General features: G+C 45.0%; 2 protein-coding genes across 15 annotated transcripts in view; both read right to left on the bottom strand.

Annotated features, from left to right (window-relative positions):
• Window positions 1–6,453, bottom strand: part of mast2 (microtubule associated serine/threonine kinase 2) — a 77,489-nt gene extending 71,036 nt beyond the window's left edge. For 8 of the 10 annotated variants that reach the window (XR_015762633.1, XM_014967151.2, XM_088004771.1 and 5 more), the window contains exon 1: window positions 5,645–6,453. Coding sequence is in view for 9 of the 10 variants with exons in the window: in XM_014967151.2 (XP_014822637.2) it covers window positions 5,645–5,725 (81 nt within the window). In the remaining variant the exon portion in view is untranslated. The remainder of the gene's footprint in view (window positions 1–5,644) is intronic. The other 2 variants (XM_014967152.2, XM_088004775.1) reach the window with 1 other exon arrangement.
• Window positions 6,454–8,742: 2,289 nt separating this feature from the next.
• Window positions 8,743–17,543, bottom strand: part of pde4dip (phosphodiesterase 4D interacting protein) — a 74,588-nt gene continuing 65,787 nt past the window's right edge. For 2 of the 5 annotated variants that reach the window (XM_088004768.1, XM_088004766.1), the window contains exons 23-34: window positions 16,114–16,365; window positions 15,893–16,024; window positions 15,563–15,679; window positions 15,287–15,494; window positions 14,608–14,723; window positions 11,918–12,028; window positions 11,747–11,833; window positions 11,518–11,675; window positions 10,855–10,986; window positions 10,629–10,782; window positions 10,077–10,123; window positions 9,757–9,970 (exon numbers count right to left, since the gene is read on the bottom strand). In XM_088004768.1, the coding sequence (XP_087860894.1) occupies window positions 9,872–9,970; window positions 10,077–10,123; window positions 10,629–10,782; window positions 10,855–10,986; window positions 11,518–11,675; window positions 11,747–11,833; window positions 11,918–12,028; window positions 14,608–14,723; window positions 15,287–15,494; window positions 15,563–15,679; window positions 15,893–16,024; window positions 16,114–16,365 (1,613 nt within the window). In that variant the 3' untranslated portion in view covers window positions 9,757–9,871. The other 3 variants (XM_088004770.1, XM_088004767.1, XM_088004769.1) reach the window with 3 other exon arrangements.

Genomic DNA, 17,543 nt, shown 5'->3' with positions numbered 1-17,543 from the left:
TCAGCAGCAGATCTTTAATCCGTTCAGTGATTTATAAATACTGGCAGGATTTCAGGACTCAGAGAAGGACTGCAGAACCGGGTGGCGTAGAACCGGGTGGTGTAGAACCGGGTGGCGTAGAACCGGGTGGCGTAGAACCGGGTGGCGTAGAACCGGGTGGTATAGAACCGGGCGGCGTAGAACCGGGCGGTGCAGAACCGGGCGGTGTAGAACCGGGCGGCGTAGAACCGGGCGGTGTAGAACCGGGCGGTGTAGAACCGGGCGGCGTAGAACCGGGCGGTGCAGAACCGGGCGGTGTAGAACCGGGCGGCGTAGAACCGGGTGGCGCAGAACCGGGCGGCGTAGAACCGGGTGGTGTAGAACCGGGCGGCGTAGAACCGGGTGGCGCAGAACCGGGCGGCGTAGAACCGGGCGGTGTAGAACCGGGCGGTGTAGAACCGGGCGGCGTAGAACCGGGTGGCGCAGAACCGGGCGGCGTAGAACCGGGCGGTGTAGAACCGGGCGGCGTAGAACCGGGTGGTGTAGAACCGGGCGGTGTAGAACCGGGTGGCGTAGAACCGGGTGGCGTAGAACCGGGTGGTATAGAACCGGGTGGTGTAGAACCGGGTGGCGTAGAACCGGGTGGTGTAGAACCAGGTGGCGTAGAACCGGGTGGTGTCTCTACCCTCCTGGTTCTAGTCAGGTCTCCAGCTGCAGCTTCTGGTCGTCAGTCTGACCTGCTGCAGGAATCAAACCACTAAATCCTGGATGAGTTTCTCTGGTCTCAGACTTTCGTCCTCTGGGCCTGAATGTTCTGGTAGAAGACCTGAAGGGTCAGGTCAGAGGTCAGAGGTCAGCCTGATCTCTAGTTTCTAATGATGTCAGTTTGTAATAACTGAAGCTGTTTTGTTTCTGTTCGGCTGGAGAACGTTGCTGCACATCCACCAGTCCCAGAGGATCGGCTGACCTCTGACCTCTGAGGCTCGTTACTGAAGAAGAATGTGCAGCTTGGTGACACCCTGATGCACATCTGCAGACCAACGCAGCGCAGCAGCAGAGCTTCACGGTTCTCTGCTGGAGCTGGAAGAGTTTTCATTTCATTCAGGATCAGCGAGAAGTATGATAACTAATAATAATAATAATAATGCAACAAGTTGTGAAGGATCACTTAAGTTTATATTTTAAAACATTAATCAATGGAACTGGAAGACATTTTAAATATCCAAAATAAACAGAAAGAAATAAAATGAATTATAAAAATGATCCTTCAGAATAAGGTTCAGTTATGGAGCCGACTTTAGTTCATCATGTGATTTATTGATTTATTGCAAAAGACCAACAACAACAACCTGCAGTTAAAACAGGAACTAATTTCCTGAATTTGAAAACTAATAGCAATAGTTGTAATGTTTTATATAGTCTATAAGTTATATAGGAACGAGATGAGCTAGTTCTAAGCTTGAGGCTTGGTCACTGTTGTCATAGTAACTGCCTACCAAGATGGCCGTCAGTTACTAAGTTCCAGGAAGTCTGACGTCACACTGAGAAATATTTCTTGGTTCCATGTAGCGAACAGCAGGAAGTGAGAATCTGGACTGAAACACTGACGGAGGCTTTAGGAGAATCTGTTAAACTCAGCATGAAGCACAAACAGAAACATACAGAAGTTAGCATTTAGTGACATCACTGGACTTCCCTCCTTAGGAACGCCGTGCCACATCAGGGTTAGCTGGGAGTTAGCTCAATGTTAGCTGGGCGCTAGCTGGGAGTTAGCTCAATGTTAGCTGGGCGCTAGCTGGGAGTTAGCTCAATGTTAGCTGGGCGCTAGCTGGGAGTTAGCTCAATGTTAGCTGGGCGCTAGCTGGGAGTTAGCTCAATGTTAGCTGGGCGCTAGCTGGGAGTTAGCTCAATGTTAGCTGGGCGCTAGCTGAATGTTTCAGAAGATGAATGTTTTTCAGCTCCTAGCAGATCAAAGTTCAATCTGAGAAGGAATCCTGTTAATCTGCAGCTCAGATTAAGATTAAGCAGGTCCAGTTTGCTGCAGCAGATTAAAACCAGAGAGACGATTCCCGACTCGGACTGCAGCGTGAGGCTAAACGTTGATGCTGAGCTTCATCAGGTTTCATTCTGGATCAGTTGGATCCCAAACTGCATAAATGTAAGTTTAACTGTTACATTGTAAATTACTATCAAAATGTGTTTATTGACTGAGAAGTTTTTTGGAGTTTCATTTATGAAATGGATTTTTTATTTTAATATTTGAAACATGTTGTTCTTGGTAATAATATTGGAACAAACAGTAAAACTGGTTTCTTCCAGTTTTTGCTCTGATCTTTTAACTCTTTGCACATCTGCTGTTATAAATATTTATAGTTAAGCATAAAACTTATTTTAATTTATGGTGTTATTAACTTCAGTTTTCATCCTCCATAACAAGCATGAATGAATATTCAGAGTTATCGCTCTAAATGCCAGTTTTATGTTTTCTGCTGCTGTTCTTGTTACTTGGTAAAAATTTCCAGTAGAGGAAATATTATCTCCACTTTATGGAAACAATAAAACATGAATTTCTGAAGGGATTCAACATGTGGGAATAAAAAGCTGGAAGTATTTTAAATACGTCATCTGAGCTTATGATGACAGATTTCTGGTCTAGATTCATCATTTTTCAGTTATTATTATTAATAATCATTCGTCTTTCTTCTGCTGACGTTCCAACAGAGTAGCCATGATGCGTCTCACCACAGTTTGGATCAGAACCGGTTCTGGTTCACTGGAGCAGACAGAACAGAAACAGCTGCTTCATAAACTCAGAGTTTTACTTTGAAAGGTTCAATATGTGATTATTAAAAACCTCCATAATCAGAATCATTCAGGTTATTTCCGCAGCGTCAACATGAACCCGTCGCACCGGAGACCTTCAGCGAGACTCATCCAGCGGATCAGAACCAACAGACCCACCTGGACCTGCTGCAACACAACGCCTCCAATGGCGCTGAGGGAACGCCGAACAGCATGGGAACTAAACGGGAGGGAACGCCGAACAGCATGGGAACTCCTTCGATCCAGTTCAGCTGGTTTTCGTCTCCAGTCACAGTCAGAACCAACCAGCCGGAGTAACTTTAGGAAAACTAGGATTTTATTGTTTATTGTTGCAGAATAGAATCTGTCACAAACACCAGAACAATCAGAAGATTAACTGACTAACCTCTCATGGCTAGCTAAGCTAACTCACTCAATCTTTGGTCGCCTAGCAACAACTTGTTGAGTAAGCTTTGGTTGCCTAGCAACAGCCTGTTGAGTAACTGGCGCAGCAGCAGTTCCAGGTTTTGCCTCATAACTGATTAAAAATAAAAAAACAGTGTGGGTCAACAGAGCCAGAGCCAGAACCAGAACCAGGGTCAGTTCCTCTCTGCATTAAGTAAAACAACTTAGCAGCATCCACCAGAACCAACCTGTTATCTGCTTTACTGCTGCCATGGAGCCGGGCCACTGACCCAGAACCGGGTCATCAGTGTAAACAGAGTTCTGAGTAAACAAGCTGCCGGGTCAAAGGTCCAGAGGAGCATGGACTGCAACCTGGACCAAACAAAACCCGTCCAGTCAGGACTCTACTGCTAGTTCTCTCCATAGCCTAGCATAGCATAGCATAGCCTAGCCTAGCATAGCACAACCTAGCATAGCATCGCAAAACCTAGCACTGCCTAGCCTAGCCTAGCTTAGCGTTTCCTTCTGGAACCCAGCACATGGGTCCTGATGCAGGTTTGAATGTTTCTGCATCTTTGCAGAAAAAAACAAAAAAAGTTAAATAAAAACCAATCTGGGCCCAAATGTTGAGCAGCAGCTAGAGGGCTGATGAAGCTGAGGGTCCCGTCACGCTCCATCTGACGCACAAATATCATCAATCAATAAATGTTTTAACTTCTTTAAGGATTAAATTTATGTTTTGACTGTTTAATAATTAAATATCAGCATTAAAATCAGAAATATGGCAAAAATATCAACGGATTTTATGTCAGTGTGAACAGCACAACTCAGCTTCTCCTCTACAGATCCCATGCACATTACGACCAGCACCGGCCAACAGAACCAGGTCAGAACCCAGTCAGAACCTGCAGTGACTGAGCAGAATCTGCTGCCTTCGGGTCGGACCGGACCGGCTCGGTGTCCAGCTTACATAATTGCTCTGCAGAGGAATTACAAACAATCCTTGAGGACGGCGTATGACGAAACCAGCCGCGGATCAGAACCAGAGCCAAGAGCTCAGAATACAAACGGGTCAGAACCCAGATCGGTTCTGTAAAAATGACTAGAAACACATTTCTAACATTTAATTTAAGATATAAAAAAAGAAAACATGTTAAATACTGTTTAATATTTTCCAAAAACAAAACTTCATCATGGTTTGGTGTCAAAATGAGAACAGATTTTAAAATAACAGCTTAACTCAAATTCTGACCAAAAACTTAAGAATTCATAATTGAACTATAAAAAAATAAGTTCAATATCTAAAATCTGACAAATAAAATTCTGAATTGATCTTTACAACATATTGAGCAGAAGCTGCAGAATTATTTCTCAAAATTAAAAAATTAAAAAAATATTAATTTTAGACATTCTCATGTTGAATCTTAGCGATCTCTGTCATTAATAGGAATTTTTAAGATAATATTCTCAAGTTCAATCTTTGTTGTTACAACTCAACTACAATCTACAGAACAAGGTTGAAACTTTGACTTAACGTTAACTGATATCACCATCCGATATTTATACTGAGGTTATGACCGATAAATATATTTTACTGATATTTATTCAGTTAAACACCCAATCACAAACAAGATGGAAATAAGCACTGGTTAATATCCAAGTTACCGATGTTACTGCCAATATATTGTGCATCCCTACTTAAAATATCAAAATTCTGTTTAAGAAAATACAAAAATAACTTGAAATTTACATAAAATCTGAGATTTTACCAAAACTTTAGTAACAAGTTATTGGTGTTAAAGATCAACATTTTTATATCAAAACATATAATTTTTTATTCAATTAAAGTGGAAGACATTCAAATTTAAAATTTGCGACTCAAAATTAGTGATGCATGATATATCAGCATCAACATCGCATCGGCTGATACTGATCCGATAAGTAAAACTGAGCTAATATCACACAGTGTTGAAAACTTAAGGAAATGTATGGAATATCATAACTACTGATTATCAGACACATTAATATCGACTCAAATTTTCAACATGGAGTATTTCTGCTAGAAATTAAAGCAAATTTCCTCAAATTTTAATACATTGTAAATTGCTGAACATCTAAAAAAAATTGGGTATGAAAAATTCTGTTTCAAATTTTTCCATATGAAAAACATTTAATTTAAAAATCTTTTTACATTTATATTCTGTATAAAAATGTTAAATTCCTAGTTCGGTTCACTAAAAGTTTAGCTTAAATATGTTTTGTCTTTATTGCTTTACTGGGTCGATTTAAATTTTTTAACATTAAAAATTCAGAATTGTTGTTGAATATTTCTCATGTCAAAAAGTCAGAATTTGATCTGATTGTTGACGTTTGAAGGAAGAAAGTAGGAACTTCAACTGTGGCTCATTAAAAGAGCAAACGTTGCGTTTTAGCCCAGAGCGCGGACTGACAGGCTCACCTCATCTTTCTGCTCCTCTCCGCTCTCCTGCTGCTCCAAACTGCTCAGCTTCCTCTTGTTTTTATTCTCCGTCCTCTTCATCTCCTCCGCAGGGTAAAAACACCGTTTCTGTTAAAAACTCGGTAATCAGGGCGGTTCTGGTGCGGTGAACCCGGGTCGCTTCAGTGACGCCAGACCGCCGGAATAAAACTCATCTCCTCCGGGTTCAGAGCCGAGATTCTTCCCGTCAGGAGTCTCCTCCAGCCTGCCATGTCCGCTCAGCTGCCATACCGAGCGCGAACGTGGCTCCACATCTGGGGCGGGGAGCAGAAGGAGCAGCCGCCGGTATCTCCTTCAAGACAATACCCCGGGAAAGAACCGGACCGGGTTCACACGTGTAATCCAACGTTCGGGAGGTGAAAAACACATTCCCGCCCTCCGCTGCGACCCAGCCACCCGAACCTGTAAGATCCGTACTTAACCCGTTAATGGCTGGTGGATCCAGGGCAGCTAACGGAACAGCTAGTCGAGGTTTTGCTAACGACTACCTGCCCAAAAACGACCGGAACCTCGGGGATAAACCCGCCCGTTCCTAACGAACGGTGAAACCGTTTCTCGGCGGCTCCGGTTCAGGCGGTGTCTGTTCTCCGGGGAGGGTCTTCCATCCCCGGATAAACCCTGAGCTCAGCGCCGGGGACACCGGCTAATCTCTCTGTTGAGCTGTGGCGGTTCGGCTCGGTTCTGTCCGTTTCCTGACTCTGACACCGTCGGTCTGCGGGTCAAAGCGACGTCAAGCGAACAGCAGCAATGAAGCCACTTCCGGTGCGTGCATACCAAAATAAAAGAGCCTGTCCACAAATTTGTTTCGGTTCTCTTTTATGTGGTACGTTTTTAAAGTGTAACTAAAAAGAATAAAAAATCGTATAATTTTGAAAGTTTCCATTGCTTTAGTAGCTTAGTAATTATTATTTTTACTATTAAAAATAATGATATAGTAGTATTATAGCAACAATAACAATGTAATATTAATATCAATGATTATTATTATTGCTAGTAGTAATTTTATTAGCCATAGCTACTTTAAGTTATCATTTTATAGTTGCAAAAAGGTCACAGAAGTAACTCAGTCATAAATGTACAGACATAAGAAATATTACCAAAACAACATGGCTTCTAAAAAATTGAAACTTTAAAAAAAGGAGGGAAATATTTTAAGATACAAATCTTAAAGCTACTTGTTAGCATTTAAAAACATTTAGATATTTTACTTTATTTTTTAATTAAACAGAAAAACAAATCGATGAAAACAAACAAAACAGCATTCAAAACAGTTAAATCCCCAAATTCCTGATTGTGTCCAATAAAAAACTTCCTGGTTTTCCTTTAAGAATCTCAGAAAGAAATATCTTCTTTAAAAACAAGAATATGTCTGAAATCTATTAAAAATAAATAAATAAATAAATAAATACTAAATAGCAATCAAGCATAGCCAAACAGAAATGTGTTCTCCTGTTCTAAAACTCATCTAATGTTTAGCCATATGTCCACTAAATTCATTTCTCATAATTTTCTTTGCATACATTTTAAAAGTGAAAATAATTATTTATAAGTTAATTATTTTTGTGTTTGTAAATCTGGACATGTCGCACCTCTTTTCGTCCTTCCAGCAGCACCAGTGTCTAAATCTGTTAGTTTAATTTTCGTAATCAGTTATTCTGGAATATTCTGGTTGAATCAACGTCTGTAGAAATGAAGAGGAAAAAAAGATGAGGCGGAAACTAGATGCGTTTTATTTTGGAGGGACGTCCAATCTGCTTCCTCTCTGCTGCTCAGCGTCACACAATCTCTGATAAATAAAAATGTAATGAATAAAATCTAAATCAAACAGAAACTTCTCATGGAAATGCGGAGACTTAAATATTATTACATTTATTCACTCACTGAACATTTTTATCTAACTCGTCGTTGCGGCTCACCGCTGTTTGCTGGGGTCTGCTGCCCCCTGCTGGGAGTTACACATAATTTCCTCCAGTGTCTGATCTTCCCCTTAATAAATGAAAATATTGTTCGAAAAGCACTTTTTGTATTAACTGAAGCTACATTTATCTGATGGTAAAATCTGTTTGATGATCTGAAACATTTAAGATGGAGAAAAAAGTAAAAAAAATCTAATTCTGACAGCAGTGTGTGGCTGTGAAACTGACACAGAAAACAAGAGTCTGTAGTTTATTTCTACCAGATATATTATTTTTATTGAAAAGATTATTTTGTTTTTATCTCAAAACAGTTAAACAAAGAGAACATGCATAAAAATCCAGCAGGTCAGCAGAAAAAGCGCTGCTGTTCCTCCATTAGCTTTGGTTTCTGAACATCCCAAAGTTTATCCGATTAGCCGTTAGCTCTTTAAACCGGGTCACTTTGGACCCAACCTGCCGACCAACAGGCCGTCTGCTTTGGTTGGCCTTATTGCTCCATAAATACGACAGTGAAGGTTAATGCTGCTACGTCTCCTACTGAGCATTACAACCATAAATATGGGCACCTAAAACTGATTGTCAACAGCTTTGATCTGCTAAATAAGTTACTTTTTAAACTAGAAGAGGCGTCATGGCAACCACACAAGGCTCTTATTGCACAGTGACCCAAAAGTTGCATATTTCAGAGAAATTAACGAGGAGCTCATGCACCAAACTACAAATAAACAGAAAAATACAGAAAATACAGAAAAATCAGGAAGAGCCTGAAACTACCGAAGAAAACTAAGATACCCAAAAATAAATCTGTCATCACCACGGCGACCTGGAGGGACAGCGCCAAACACGGCTGGACCACAAACCAGGAGAACCATGTTGGAAATGATTGGACTATGCCGTCACTGAAGGCGTCACTTCTGCCGACTTCTGGTCAGGATCAGCGCCGCCACGAAGCAGGAAGCCATGAAGGATCGAGGCTCCGGGCCCAGGACCCGAGAGACGAGGCTCCGGGCCCGGGGGACGAGGCTCCGGGCCCGAGGGACGAGGCTCCGGGCCTGAAAGACGAGGCTCCGGGCCCGGGGGACGAGGCTCCGGGCCCGAGAGACGAGGCTCCGGGCCCGGGGGACGAGGCTCCGGGCCCGGGGGACGAGGCTCCGGGCCCGGGGGACGAGGCTCCGGGCCCGAGGGACGAGGCTCCGGGCCTGAAAGACGAGGCTCCGGGCCCAGGACCCGAGAGACGAGGCTCCGGGCCCGGGGGACGAGGCTCCGGGCCCGAGGGACGAGGCTCCGGGCCCGGGGGACGAGGCTCCGGGCCTGAAAGACGAGGCTCCGGGCCCAGGACCCGAGAGACGAGGCTCCGGGCCCGGAGCCTTGGGAACAGGAAACCTGACCTGCCTTCTCACACCGGCACTCTAAAACCCTGAAAAGGTCACATCAAGATCCTGGAAAGACCTTGCAAAGATCCTGGAAAGACCTTACCAAGACCTTGATCAGGGCTTGTCCGTCCCGGTTCTGTCTGATTTCTGGCCTTCATCCAGAGTGAAGGAGGTAAGATTCTGGATTCCAGTGTTTCAGTGGAGAAAAGCTCAGACTTACACGAACAAGTATCTAAAATAATAATAATAATACTTTGTAGCTTCAGAAGGTGAAATCTTTAGAAGCAGAAACAAAAGAGCCATAAGTGACTTTTCTGTTGGTAAAGTTAGTTTTCTGTCTTCCTGAGGATTTTACCAGTGATTGAACTACAAACAGGCGAAGGCCTTCAGTAACATCAGGGGGAATGGCTTCGTCTCCATCAGCACAAACTGGCAGCAAGGAAGCACGTTGCTTTGTTTTCAGCAGACTTTCCTCCTGGAAACCTGCAGATGAGGACTTTGGACCTGCAGGTTCTGGTTTTTCTTCCAGGTTCAGAAACTGGGATCTGTGAGGATCCAGGTTCTGGTTTCAAACTGCAGCTGTAAGTCGCCCATCTGGAGGAAGGACACTGGAGGTTCTGTCGGTCTCAGCCGTGGTCACTGAGGGCGGGTTCAGCCGGAGCAAGGAGCCGCGCCGCCAGACTGCAGGGGGCGCTGGTGAGCAGCCAGGCCCCAGGGTGTCAGGACGCTCCAACCAGCAGGGGAGCCGAGCTCAGTGGCGCCCCCTGGCTTTTCACCTGGAAGACACAGCAGGAGCTGAAGGCAGGGTTCTGATCTTCAACCGGATCAGAGAGGATTCTGGATCCCAGTCAGACTGCAGGTTTGTTCAGGAAGGGAAAGTCATGGAAGCAGCATGCGGTCTAACAGAGGAACCAGGCGGACGGTACCTTTACTGGGCCGGAGGGGGGGGAGGGGACAGAGACAGAGGCTGGAAGGGAGCAGATCCTGAGTTTGTTCTCCTGGAGAAACTCAGCAAGACGACAGAGAAGGAACCAGCAGGAGAGACGTGAAGGGAACAGTTCTCATTCTGAACAGAAACCACTGAAATGGGAACCAGAGGCTCACCTGCAGGTTGGTCTTCGCTCTCCTCAGGACGTCCCGCGTTCTCGACACTGGAAACAAAACGGCAACTAGAGCATTAGCATCAAACCTCAGATATAAAACCACTGACAGGCAACAGAGAGCAAATACCAGAGCGGCCATGTTGGATCGCTTTGGCACTCATTAGCTTATGGTTAGCATCTTTATGCTAACAACACTGTATCACACATTAAAACTGATATTAGACATTTCTATGCAGAGGATAATTGTTAGCAGATCTAGGTTCAATATCTACTGTATCTCACTGTTCAGATGCACATTTAAAACCATAGCAAGAGATGCTAACAACTAGCATATCTGAGCTAATGATGCTCTCACTGTGTCACACCTTTCTTTAAATTAGAAAGTAGCATTCATAGAGCTGCAATAGCATTAGCATGCTAATGCAACTCTATGATTGCTACTTTGGATTCATTTTTCTCTTAAAGAAAAACGTTAATCCTGAAACAGTGATCATTGTTACAGAGGCTTAAAGGATATTTCTCAGCTTTCTGCTGTCATGGCTGCTTTACTCACGCTGGCTGACGATGAAATGCTCCATGCTGTCCTTGGTGAGGCTGGAGCTCTTCAGTCTCTCCATGGCGTCCCTGAGAGCCTGGTCCCGCTCTGACAGCTTCATCCGGAGACAGACGACCTCGTCCCTCAGCGACTCGTCCCTCAGCGACTCGTCCTAGACAACTCAGCAGCTCAGTTTGGATCTGCTTCATGTCAGCTGCTTTAAACATGCAGACGAGGTTTTTACCCGTCTGGCTTCCTCAGAGTCGCTCAGATCCGCCGTCCAGGTCGCCTGCAGCAGAGACTCCGCCTCCTGCAGGGTCCGCTTCAGCGTTTTGGAGTCCGACAGCAGGTTACTGACGCATCCTCGGTCCAAAGGCTGAAACAGCAAACAGCCTGGAGCTCAGCTGGGGTTGCTAGGTAACGGGCGGAGCTCAGCTGGGGTTGCTAGGTAACAGGCGGAGCTCAGCTGGGGTTGCTAGGTAACGGGCGGAGCTCAGCTGGGGTTGCTAGGTAACGGGCGGAGCTCAGCTGGGGTTGCTAGGTAACAGGCGGAGCTCAGCTGGGGTTGCTAGGTAACGGGCGGAGCTCAGCTGGGGTTGCTAGGTAACGGGCGGAGCTCAGCTGGGGTTGCTAGGTAACGGGCGGAGCTCAGCTGGGGTTGCTAGGTAACAGGCGGAGCTCAGCTGGGGTTGCTAGGTAACGGGTGGAACTCGGAAATATTGAGTTTGTTTTAGTTTATGATGCGATTTAAAAATTTACTGCTTATTATTGAAGGATTAGATTAACTTATTGCCTAAAAACAGTCGAGTGAGTTTTAGAAGTTTTATTCTTCTCAAATGGAAGAATAAAAACATGAAAAGTAAATTTTTCATCACAGTTCTCCTTTAACATCTGTGTGACCTCTGACCTGATGAAGCCTCTGCGAGGCGTTCAGGGAACAGAGGGCGGCCTCCATCTGAGCAGCCAGGGTGGCCCCTTCCAGGAGCTGCTGCTGCAGGAGGTCTCCAAGATGGCCGACGGCCTGGTGGCCTCCCTCGGGAGCGCCGCCCTGCTGGGCGCAGACAGCTGCAGGAAAACCAGGGAGAAATGAAGAGCTGCAGGCCTGAGATCTGTTACAGTCTGAACATCAGCCTGACCTGGAGCAGCAACGGGTCCGCTGTCTCTGATTGGGCCGCTGTCTCTGATTGGGCCGCTGTCTCTGACGGGCGGAGAAACGTCTTCACCTGAAGAACAGAAACATTTCCTGTCGGAAAACGCTGACAGGTTTGGCGTTTTCCTGATGAACTCAGGCGTGGAGACGAACTGACCGCTGAAGAGTCGCCTCCTGGCTGCAGGCTGGCTGCTCAGCTGCTGCTTCTGCTGGATGTGAAGCTCTCTGGGGTCAAAGGTCACTGGCAGAGCGCCATTAGCCACCTCATCTGCTCAGCAACACAAAGTGTAGGGAATCGGTCTGAACAGGGAGTCGATGTAAGCAGTACATCAGATCATGTCCGATTCATCCTGTCTGTTTATGTTAGCTTAATGCTATTAGCATAAAATGCTAGTGAAGCTCCAACGCAGCGTTTGGTTCCAGATCAGTGATTATTCACACATTCTAGTTATAAATCAAAGATGACTCAAAATATCTACAAAAATGAAATCCACTCGTCTTCTTTCTCCAGTTACACATTTCCTGAAGTTATTTCTGATTATAACTTCATTCTTTCCGTTTCTTGTTACTCTGGTCTGGACTATCAGTGAAAGAGACAAATTTAGCTTGTAAAGAACTACTAAAACTAAAATCGAGGATTGGAAGGGATGCTTAGGTGTTAATTCTGATTAATTAATTACACAGATTTTAACATTTAGCTTAAGTTTTATTACTTTTTAAATAATTCCAGTGGATGCATTTTTAAATAAAAAAGTCCTGGAACCTTTGTATTCACATGTTTCTGGTACGCTCCTGAATCTGACGGGAAAGCTACCTGCGCTAACAGCGATGGAGGACGAAGACGCTTCTCTGGGTTTAATTTCTGCTTTAAACGATCTGATTGGACGCTGGAAAAGACGACTGATGTGTTCAAGTTGTGCTAATGGGAGTTAGCCTGTCAGTGAAGCTATACTAGCCTAACATAGCATCTCAATGCTAACATGTAGCAGCTAACGCTAATGTCAGCATTCAGTTAAATTTTTAAAGGATTTGTTAAAAGAAAAAACAGACAAACTGAATATCAGATTAAAAACTATAAATATCTTTGTTGCTCTTCTGTCTCTTCAGTAATTTAGCAGTAAAAATAGATTTTGAATTGAAAATGTTGCTTATTTTGTTGATGTATAGTTTCTGACTAAGATGTGATTAATTAATGACGGTCTCGTCTCGTTCCATTTTCTGATTTAAAGTGCTGCCCCTGACCGTCTGACGCCTCGTTTTTGTTGCTTTTTGTTTCCAGTCACTTTTATTAAACAGCCCCAACTTCAGCACCGATGTTTTCATTTTGTTGTTTATGGAGCTTCGTGATATTGTGGGTCATTTCAGGTCAGCCTGTCTGTTAAATGATCCTCAACCTGAAAAGTCTCAGAAACTCTGATCTAAACATTTTAACCATCCTGAACTAAACCTGAGACGTTTCTCCTTCACGTAGAAAAGAGACTCTGAGAAATTTATCTGGTTTCAGTCCAGATCTGAGTTTCTTCTGCGTGATGAGAGGAGCGAGTCCTGGTTCTGGTTCTGATTCCTACTGGGTGTGTGTGTTCCTGATTCCTACTGGGTGTGTGTGTTCCTGATTCCTACCTGGGTGTGTGTGTTCCTGATTCCTACCTGGGTGTGTGTGTTCCTGATTCCTACCTGGGTGTGTGTGTTCCTGATTCCTACCTGGGTGTGTGTGTTCCTGATTCCTACCTGGGTGTGTGTGTTCCTGATTCCTACCTGGGTGTGTGTGTTCCTGATTCCTACCTGGGTGTGTGTGTGTGTTCCTGATTCCTACCTGGGTGTGTGTGTTCCTGATTCCTACTGGGTGTGTGTGTTCCTGATTCCTACCTGGGTGTGTGTGTTCCTGATTCCTACCTGGGTGTGTGTGTGTGTTCCTGATTCCTACCTGGGTGTGTGTGTTCCTGATTCCTACTGGGTGTGTGTGTTCCTGATTCCTACTGGGTGTGTGTGTTCCTGATTCCTACCTGGGTGTGTGTGTTCCTGATTCCTACTGGGTGTGTGTGTTCCTGATTCCTACCTGGGTGTGTGTGTTCCTGATTCCTACCTGGGTGTGTGTGTTCCTGATTCCTACCTGGGTGTGTGTGTTCCTGATTCCTACTGGGTGTGTGTGTGTGTTCCTGATTCCTACTGGGTGTGTGTGTGTGTTCCTGATTCCTACTGGGTGTGTGTGTGTGTTCCTGATTCCTACTGGGTGTGTGTGTGTGTTCCTGATTCCTACTGGGTGTGTGTGTTCCTGATTCCTACTGGGTGTGTGTGTTCCTGATTCCTACTGGGTGTGTGTGTTCCTGATTCCTACTGGGTGGGTGTGTGTGTTCCTGATTCCTACCTGGGTGTGTGTGTGTGTTCCTGATTCCTACTGGGTGTGTGTGTTCCTGATTCCTACTGGGTGTGTGTGTTCCTGATTCCTACCTGGGTGTGTGTGTTCCTGATTCCTACTGGGTGTGTGTGTTCCTGATTCCTACCTGGGTGTGTGTGTTCCTGATTCCTACTGGGTGTGTGTGTTCCTGATTCCTACCTGGGTGTGTGTGTTCCTGATTCCTACCTGGGTGTGTGTGTTCCTGATTCCTACTGGGTGTGTGTGTTCCTGATTCCTACCTGGGTGTGTGTGTTCCTGATTCCTACCTGGGTGTGTGTGTTCCTGATTCCTACCTGGGTGTGTGTGTTCCTGATTCCTACCTGGGTGTGTGTGTTCCTGATTCCTACTGGGTGTGTGTGTTCCTGATTCCTACTGGGTGTGTGTGTTCCTGATTCCTACTGGGTGTGTGTGTTCCTGATTCCTACCTGGGTGTGTGTGTTCCTGATTCCTACCTGGGTGTGTGTGTCGGGGGTTTTCCCAGCCTCGGCGCTTTGCCTCCTGCAGCGTCTGGCTCAAACTGCGGCTTTGGTCCAGCTGCAGGCGCAGGACGCTCGCCTCATGCTGCAGCCTGGAGACAAACTATCGTCACGCTGATGGTTCTCCTCCAACAGAGAACTGCAGCGCCCCCTACAGGACAAGTGGAGATCTTTTCTTTTGCATTATCTCACAATAAATGAGAAAAAACGTCCTGGTTTATCTTACTAACAGTCATAGTGATAAATTCAAATTCCTCTAAAGATGCTGAGTAAAAACATGTTTCTACATTTTTAACTGCTTGGTGCAGAAAATCTATCGATTAACTGCTGGTTTATGTGGGAGATGAGCCTGAAAACGGCTCTTTATTGGCCCTCAGACACCGACATGGGAAAAAACTATAAAACTGTCAGATTTTATTATTCCAAATAGTTTGGCTTTTTCTTTCCTTCTGAAGGAAAGTTTCTGTTTGTCTTAGAATGGAAAGACATGGAAATCCCATGTTTGACCCGTTTTAGTTTTAGCTAAAGAAAACGATGCAAAACGTAAAATATCTCACTAACGAAATAACGAAATAGTAAGACACATGGAAAAACATCACAGAAACCTTATTGTTGTAGCACAAAGACTTTCAGTAAAATTAAAAGTTCTAGCGACCTGTTGATGGTTTCCTGGTTTCTCTGTCTGTCCTGTCTCAGCTGCGCCACCTCCTGGCAGCGAACTGCATCCTCCGCCTGCAGCCTCTGGCTTAGCTCCGCCCACCTCTGTGTCTCCAGCTCCGCCTCCTTCAGCCTGGAGCGCTCCTGGAGGACCGCCTCCCTCAGATGCTCCGCCTCCCTTCGAAGCTCCGCCTCTCTGCTGCCCTCTGCAGGAAAACGCTGAATTTATTCTGTTGTCCAGAGTTTTCCTGATGGTGCCGGAGATGCGGCTCACCTCGGCTGGCGCGCTGCAGCTGCGCCTGCAGAGCGGCGTTCTCCTCCTGCAGGAGGCGCAGCTCGGACAGCTGGCCGGCCGAGTCCAGGCCCTGGATGTAGATGTTGGTCGGAGCTCCTGGAAAATCAGCGGGAATTCACTTAAATTATATCGTTCTGAAAAGTCATGTAACTTAGTTTTGCTTTTTTCTAGTGAACTAAGAGATTTAGTCTAGAAACTAAACAAAAACAACCAATGAGACAAACAAGAGAACCAGAACCAGGACCAGGACCAGACCCAGACATAGAACCAGGACCAGAACCAGAACCAGAAGGGGTTTGGACTGAGCACCTTTGTCCCCGGCGCTGTGGGCCAGCCGGTCCTCCAGCTGCAGCCGCAGCCGGTCGTTGGTCTGGATGGACTCCTCCAGTCTCCGCCTCAGACTCCGGATCTCTGCCAGGTGTTCCTTCATCAGGTCCGAACCTGCGGCAGAAACACCAGCAGGAAGTGAACAGGAAGCAAACAGGAAGTGAGCGCCCGGCCCGGTTCTGCCTGCAGCACGGCGGCCGTACCTGTGTGTCCGGTTCCTGACTGGTAACCCGACGACCCCGACGACAGGTCGGCTCCCACGCCGCGCGGCGTTTCCCACAATGCACCTCTTTCCAGCAGGCCGGCCCCGGCTCGCGTCGCCATGGCGACGTCCAGGCCGCTGAACGGAGGAGGGGGGAAGCCTCGGTAGGAGAGCGGCAGGCAGCCGGCGGCGTCAGCATGATGCTGAGGGACGAACGGGGGGAGACCGTGGAGAGACCTGGGAGTGGAAAACCCTGCAGGGAGGAGAGCGCTAACGCGTTAGCATGCTAGCACACCAGAAACACACACACAGCTCAGCCTTTAGCAGAAACATCTACACACACTGTTTACCAACCACACCTGGCGTGCTGCAGGTGCATCAGCACACTCAGGCATCCAATATCTGCAGCCGTCGTTTGTAAAGTTAAACTGTCAAAAATTAACAGCAATAATTTGGATTATTTGGTCATCAGAGAAAAAATGAGGTTCATCAGATTTTCACCAAGTTATTTATTCTTTTCCATACTCAATATTTATTGTCAAATATTTGGTCTGAAGCTCACAGGTTAATATTTAGGGAACATGCAAATTCTTGCCAACAACCAGAAGTGGACTATCAAAATAAAAGCTTTCTCTCTCGAACCTCTTTGTAAAGTCCTGCCTTCATGCAAGGACTTTATAGAATGGCTAGCTTAGAGCTAAGCTATTAGCTGAGAGCTAACCTATTAGCTTAGAGCTAAGCTATTAGCTTAGAGCTAACCTATTTGCTTAGAGCTAAACATTTACCTTAAAGCTAATTATTTAGCTTGCTAACTAAACATTTAAGTTGGAACTATATATTTACATTTCAGTTAAATATTTAGTTTATAGTTTGTAAATATTTAGCTAGTAAACAAAATATTACTAAGTCAAACATTTAGCTTATTAATATTTAGTTTGAAACTGTCAAATTTATGAATGAATGAATAAAATCGTTTTAAATCAGTTTGTTTTCCTCTTATGGTGAATCAGCAAATCTTTTACCTTCATTTATAACACAGATTTAAAACGTTTATTATTATTATTATTATTATTATTATTATTATTATTCTTTCAGTTATTCTCTCTCTGACTTTACAGTAAATATAATCCATATCCTGCTGGGACATGAACTCTGCATGTTTACCCAAAGAAGTGAGCGATTATTTCAGTCAGGAGTCGTCTGGTTTTTAGGTTTTAGTCGTCTGGTTTTTAGGTTTTAGTCGTCTGGTTTTTAGGTTTTAGTCGTCCGGTTTTTAGGTTTTAGTCGTCTGGTTTTAGTCGTCTGGTTTTTAGGTTTTAGTCGTCTGGTTTTAGTCGTCTGGTTTTTAGGTTTTAGTCGTCTGGTTTTTAGGTTTTAGTCGTCTGGTTTTTAGGTTTTAGTCGTCCGATTTTAGGTTTTAGTCGTCTGGTT

Source organism: Poecilia mexicana, unplaced genomic scaffold (assembly GCF_051168715.1).
Source record: "Poecilia mexicana isolate PSO_F unplaced genomic scaffold, ASM5116871v1 scaffold_4, whole genome shotgun sequence".
NCBI lineage: Eukaryota > Metazoa > Chordata > Actinopteri > Cyprinodontiformes > Poeciliidae > Poecilia > Poecilia mexicana.
The sequence above is the reverse complement of the archived record's forward strand: the minus strand, read 5'-3'. Positions and strand labels throughout refer to the sequence as shown.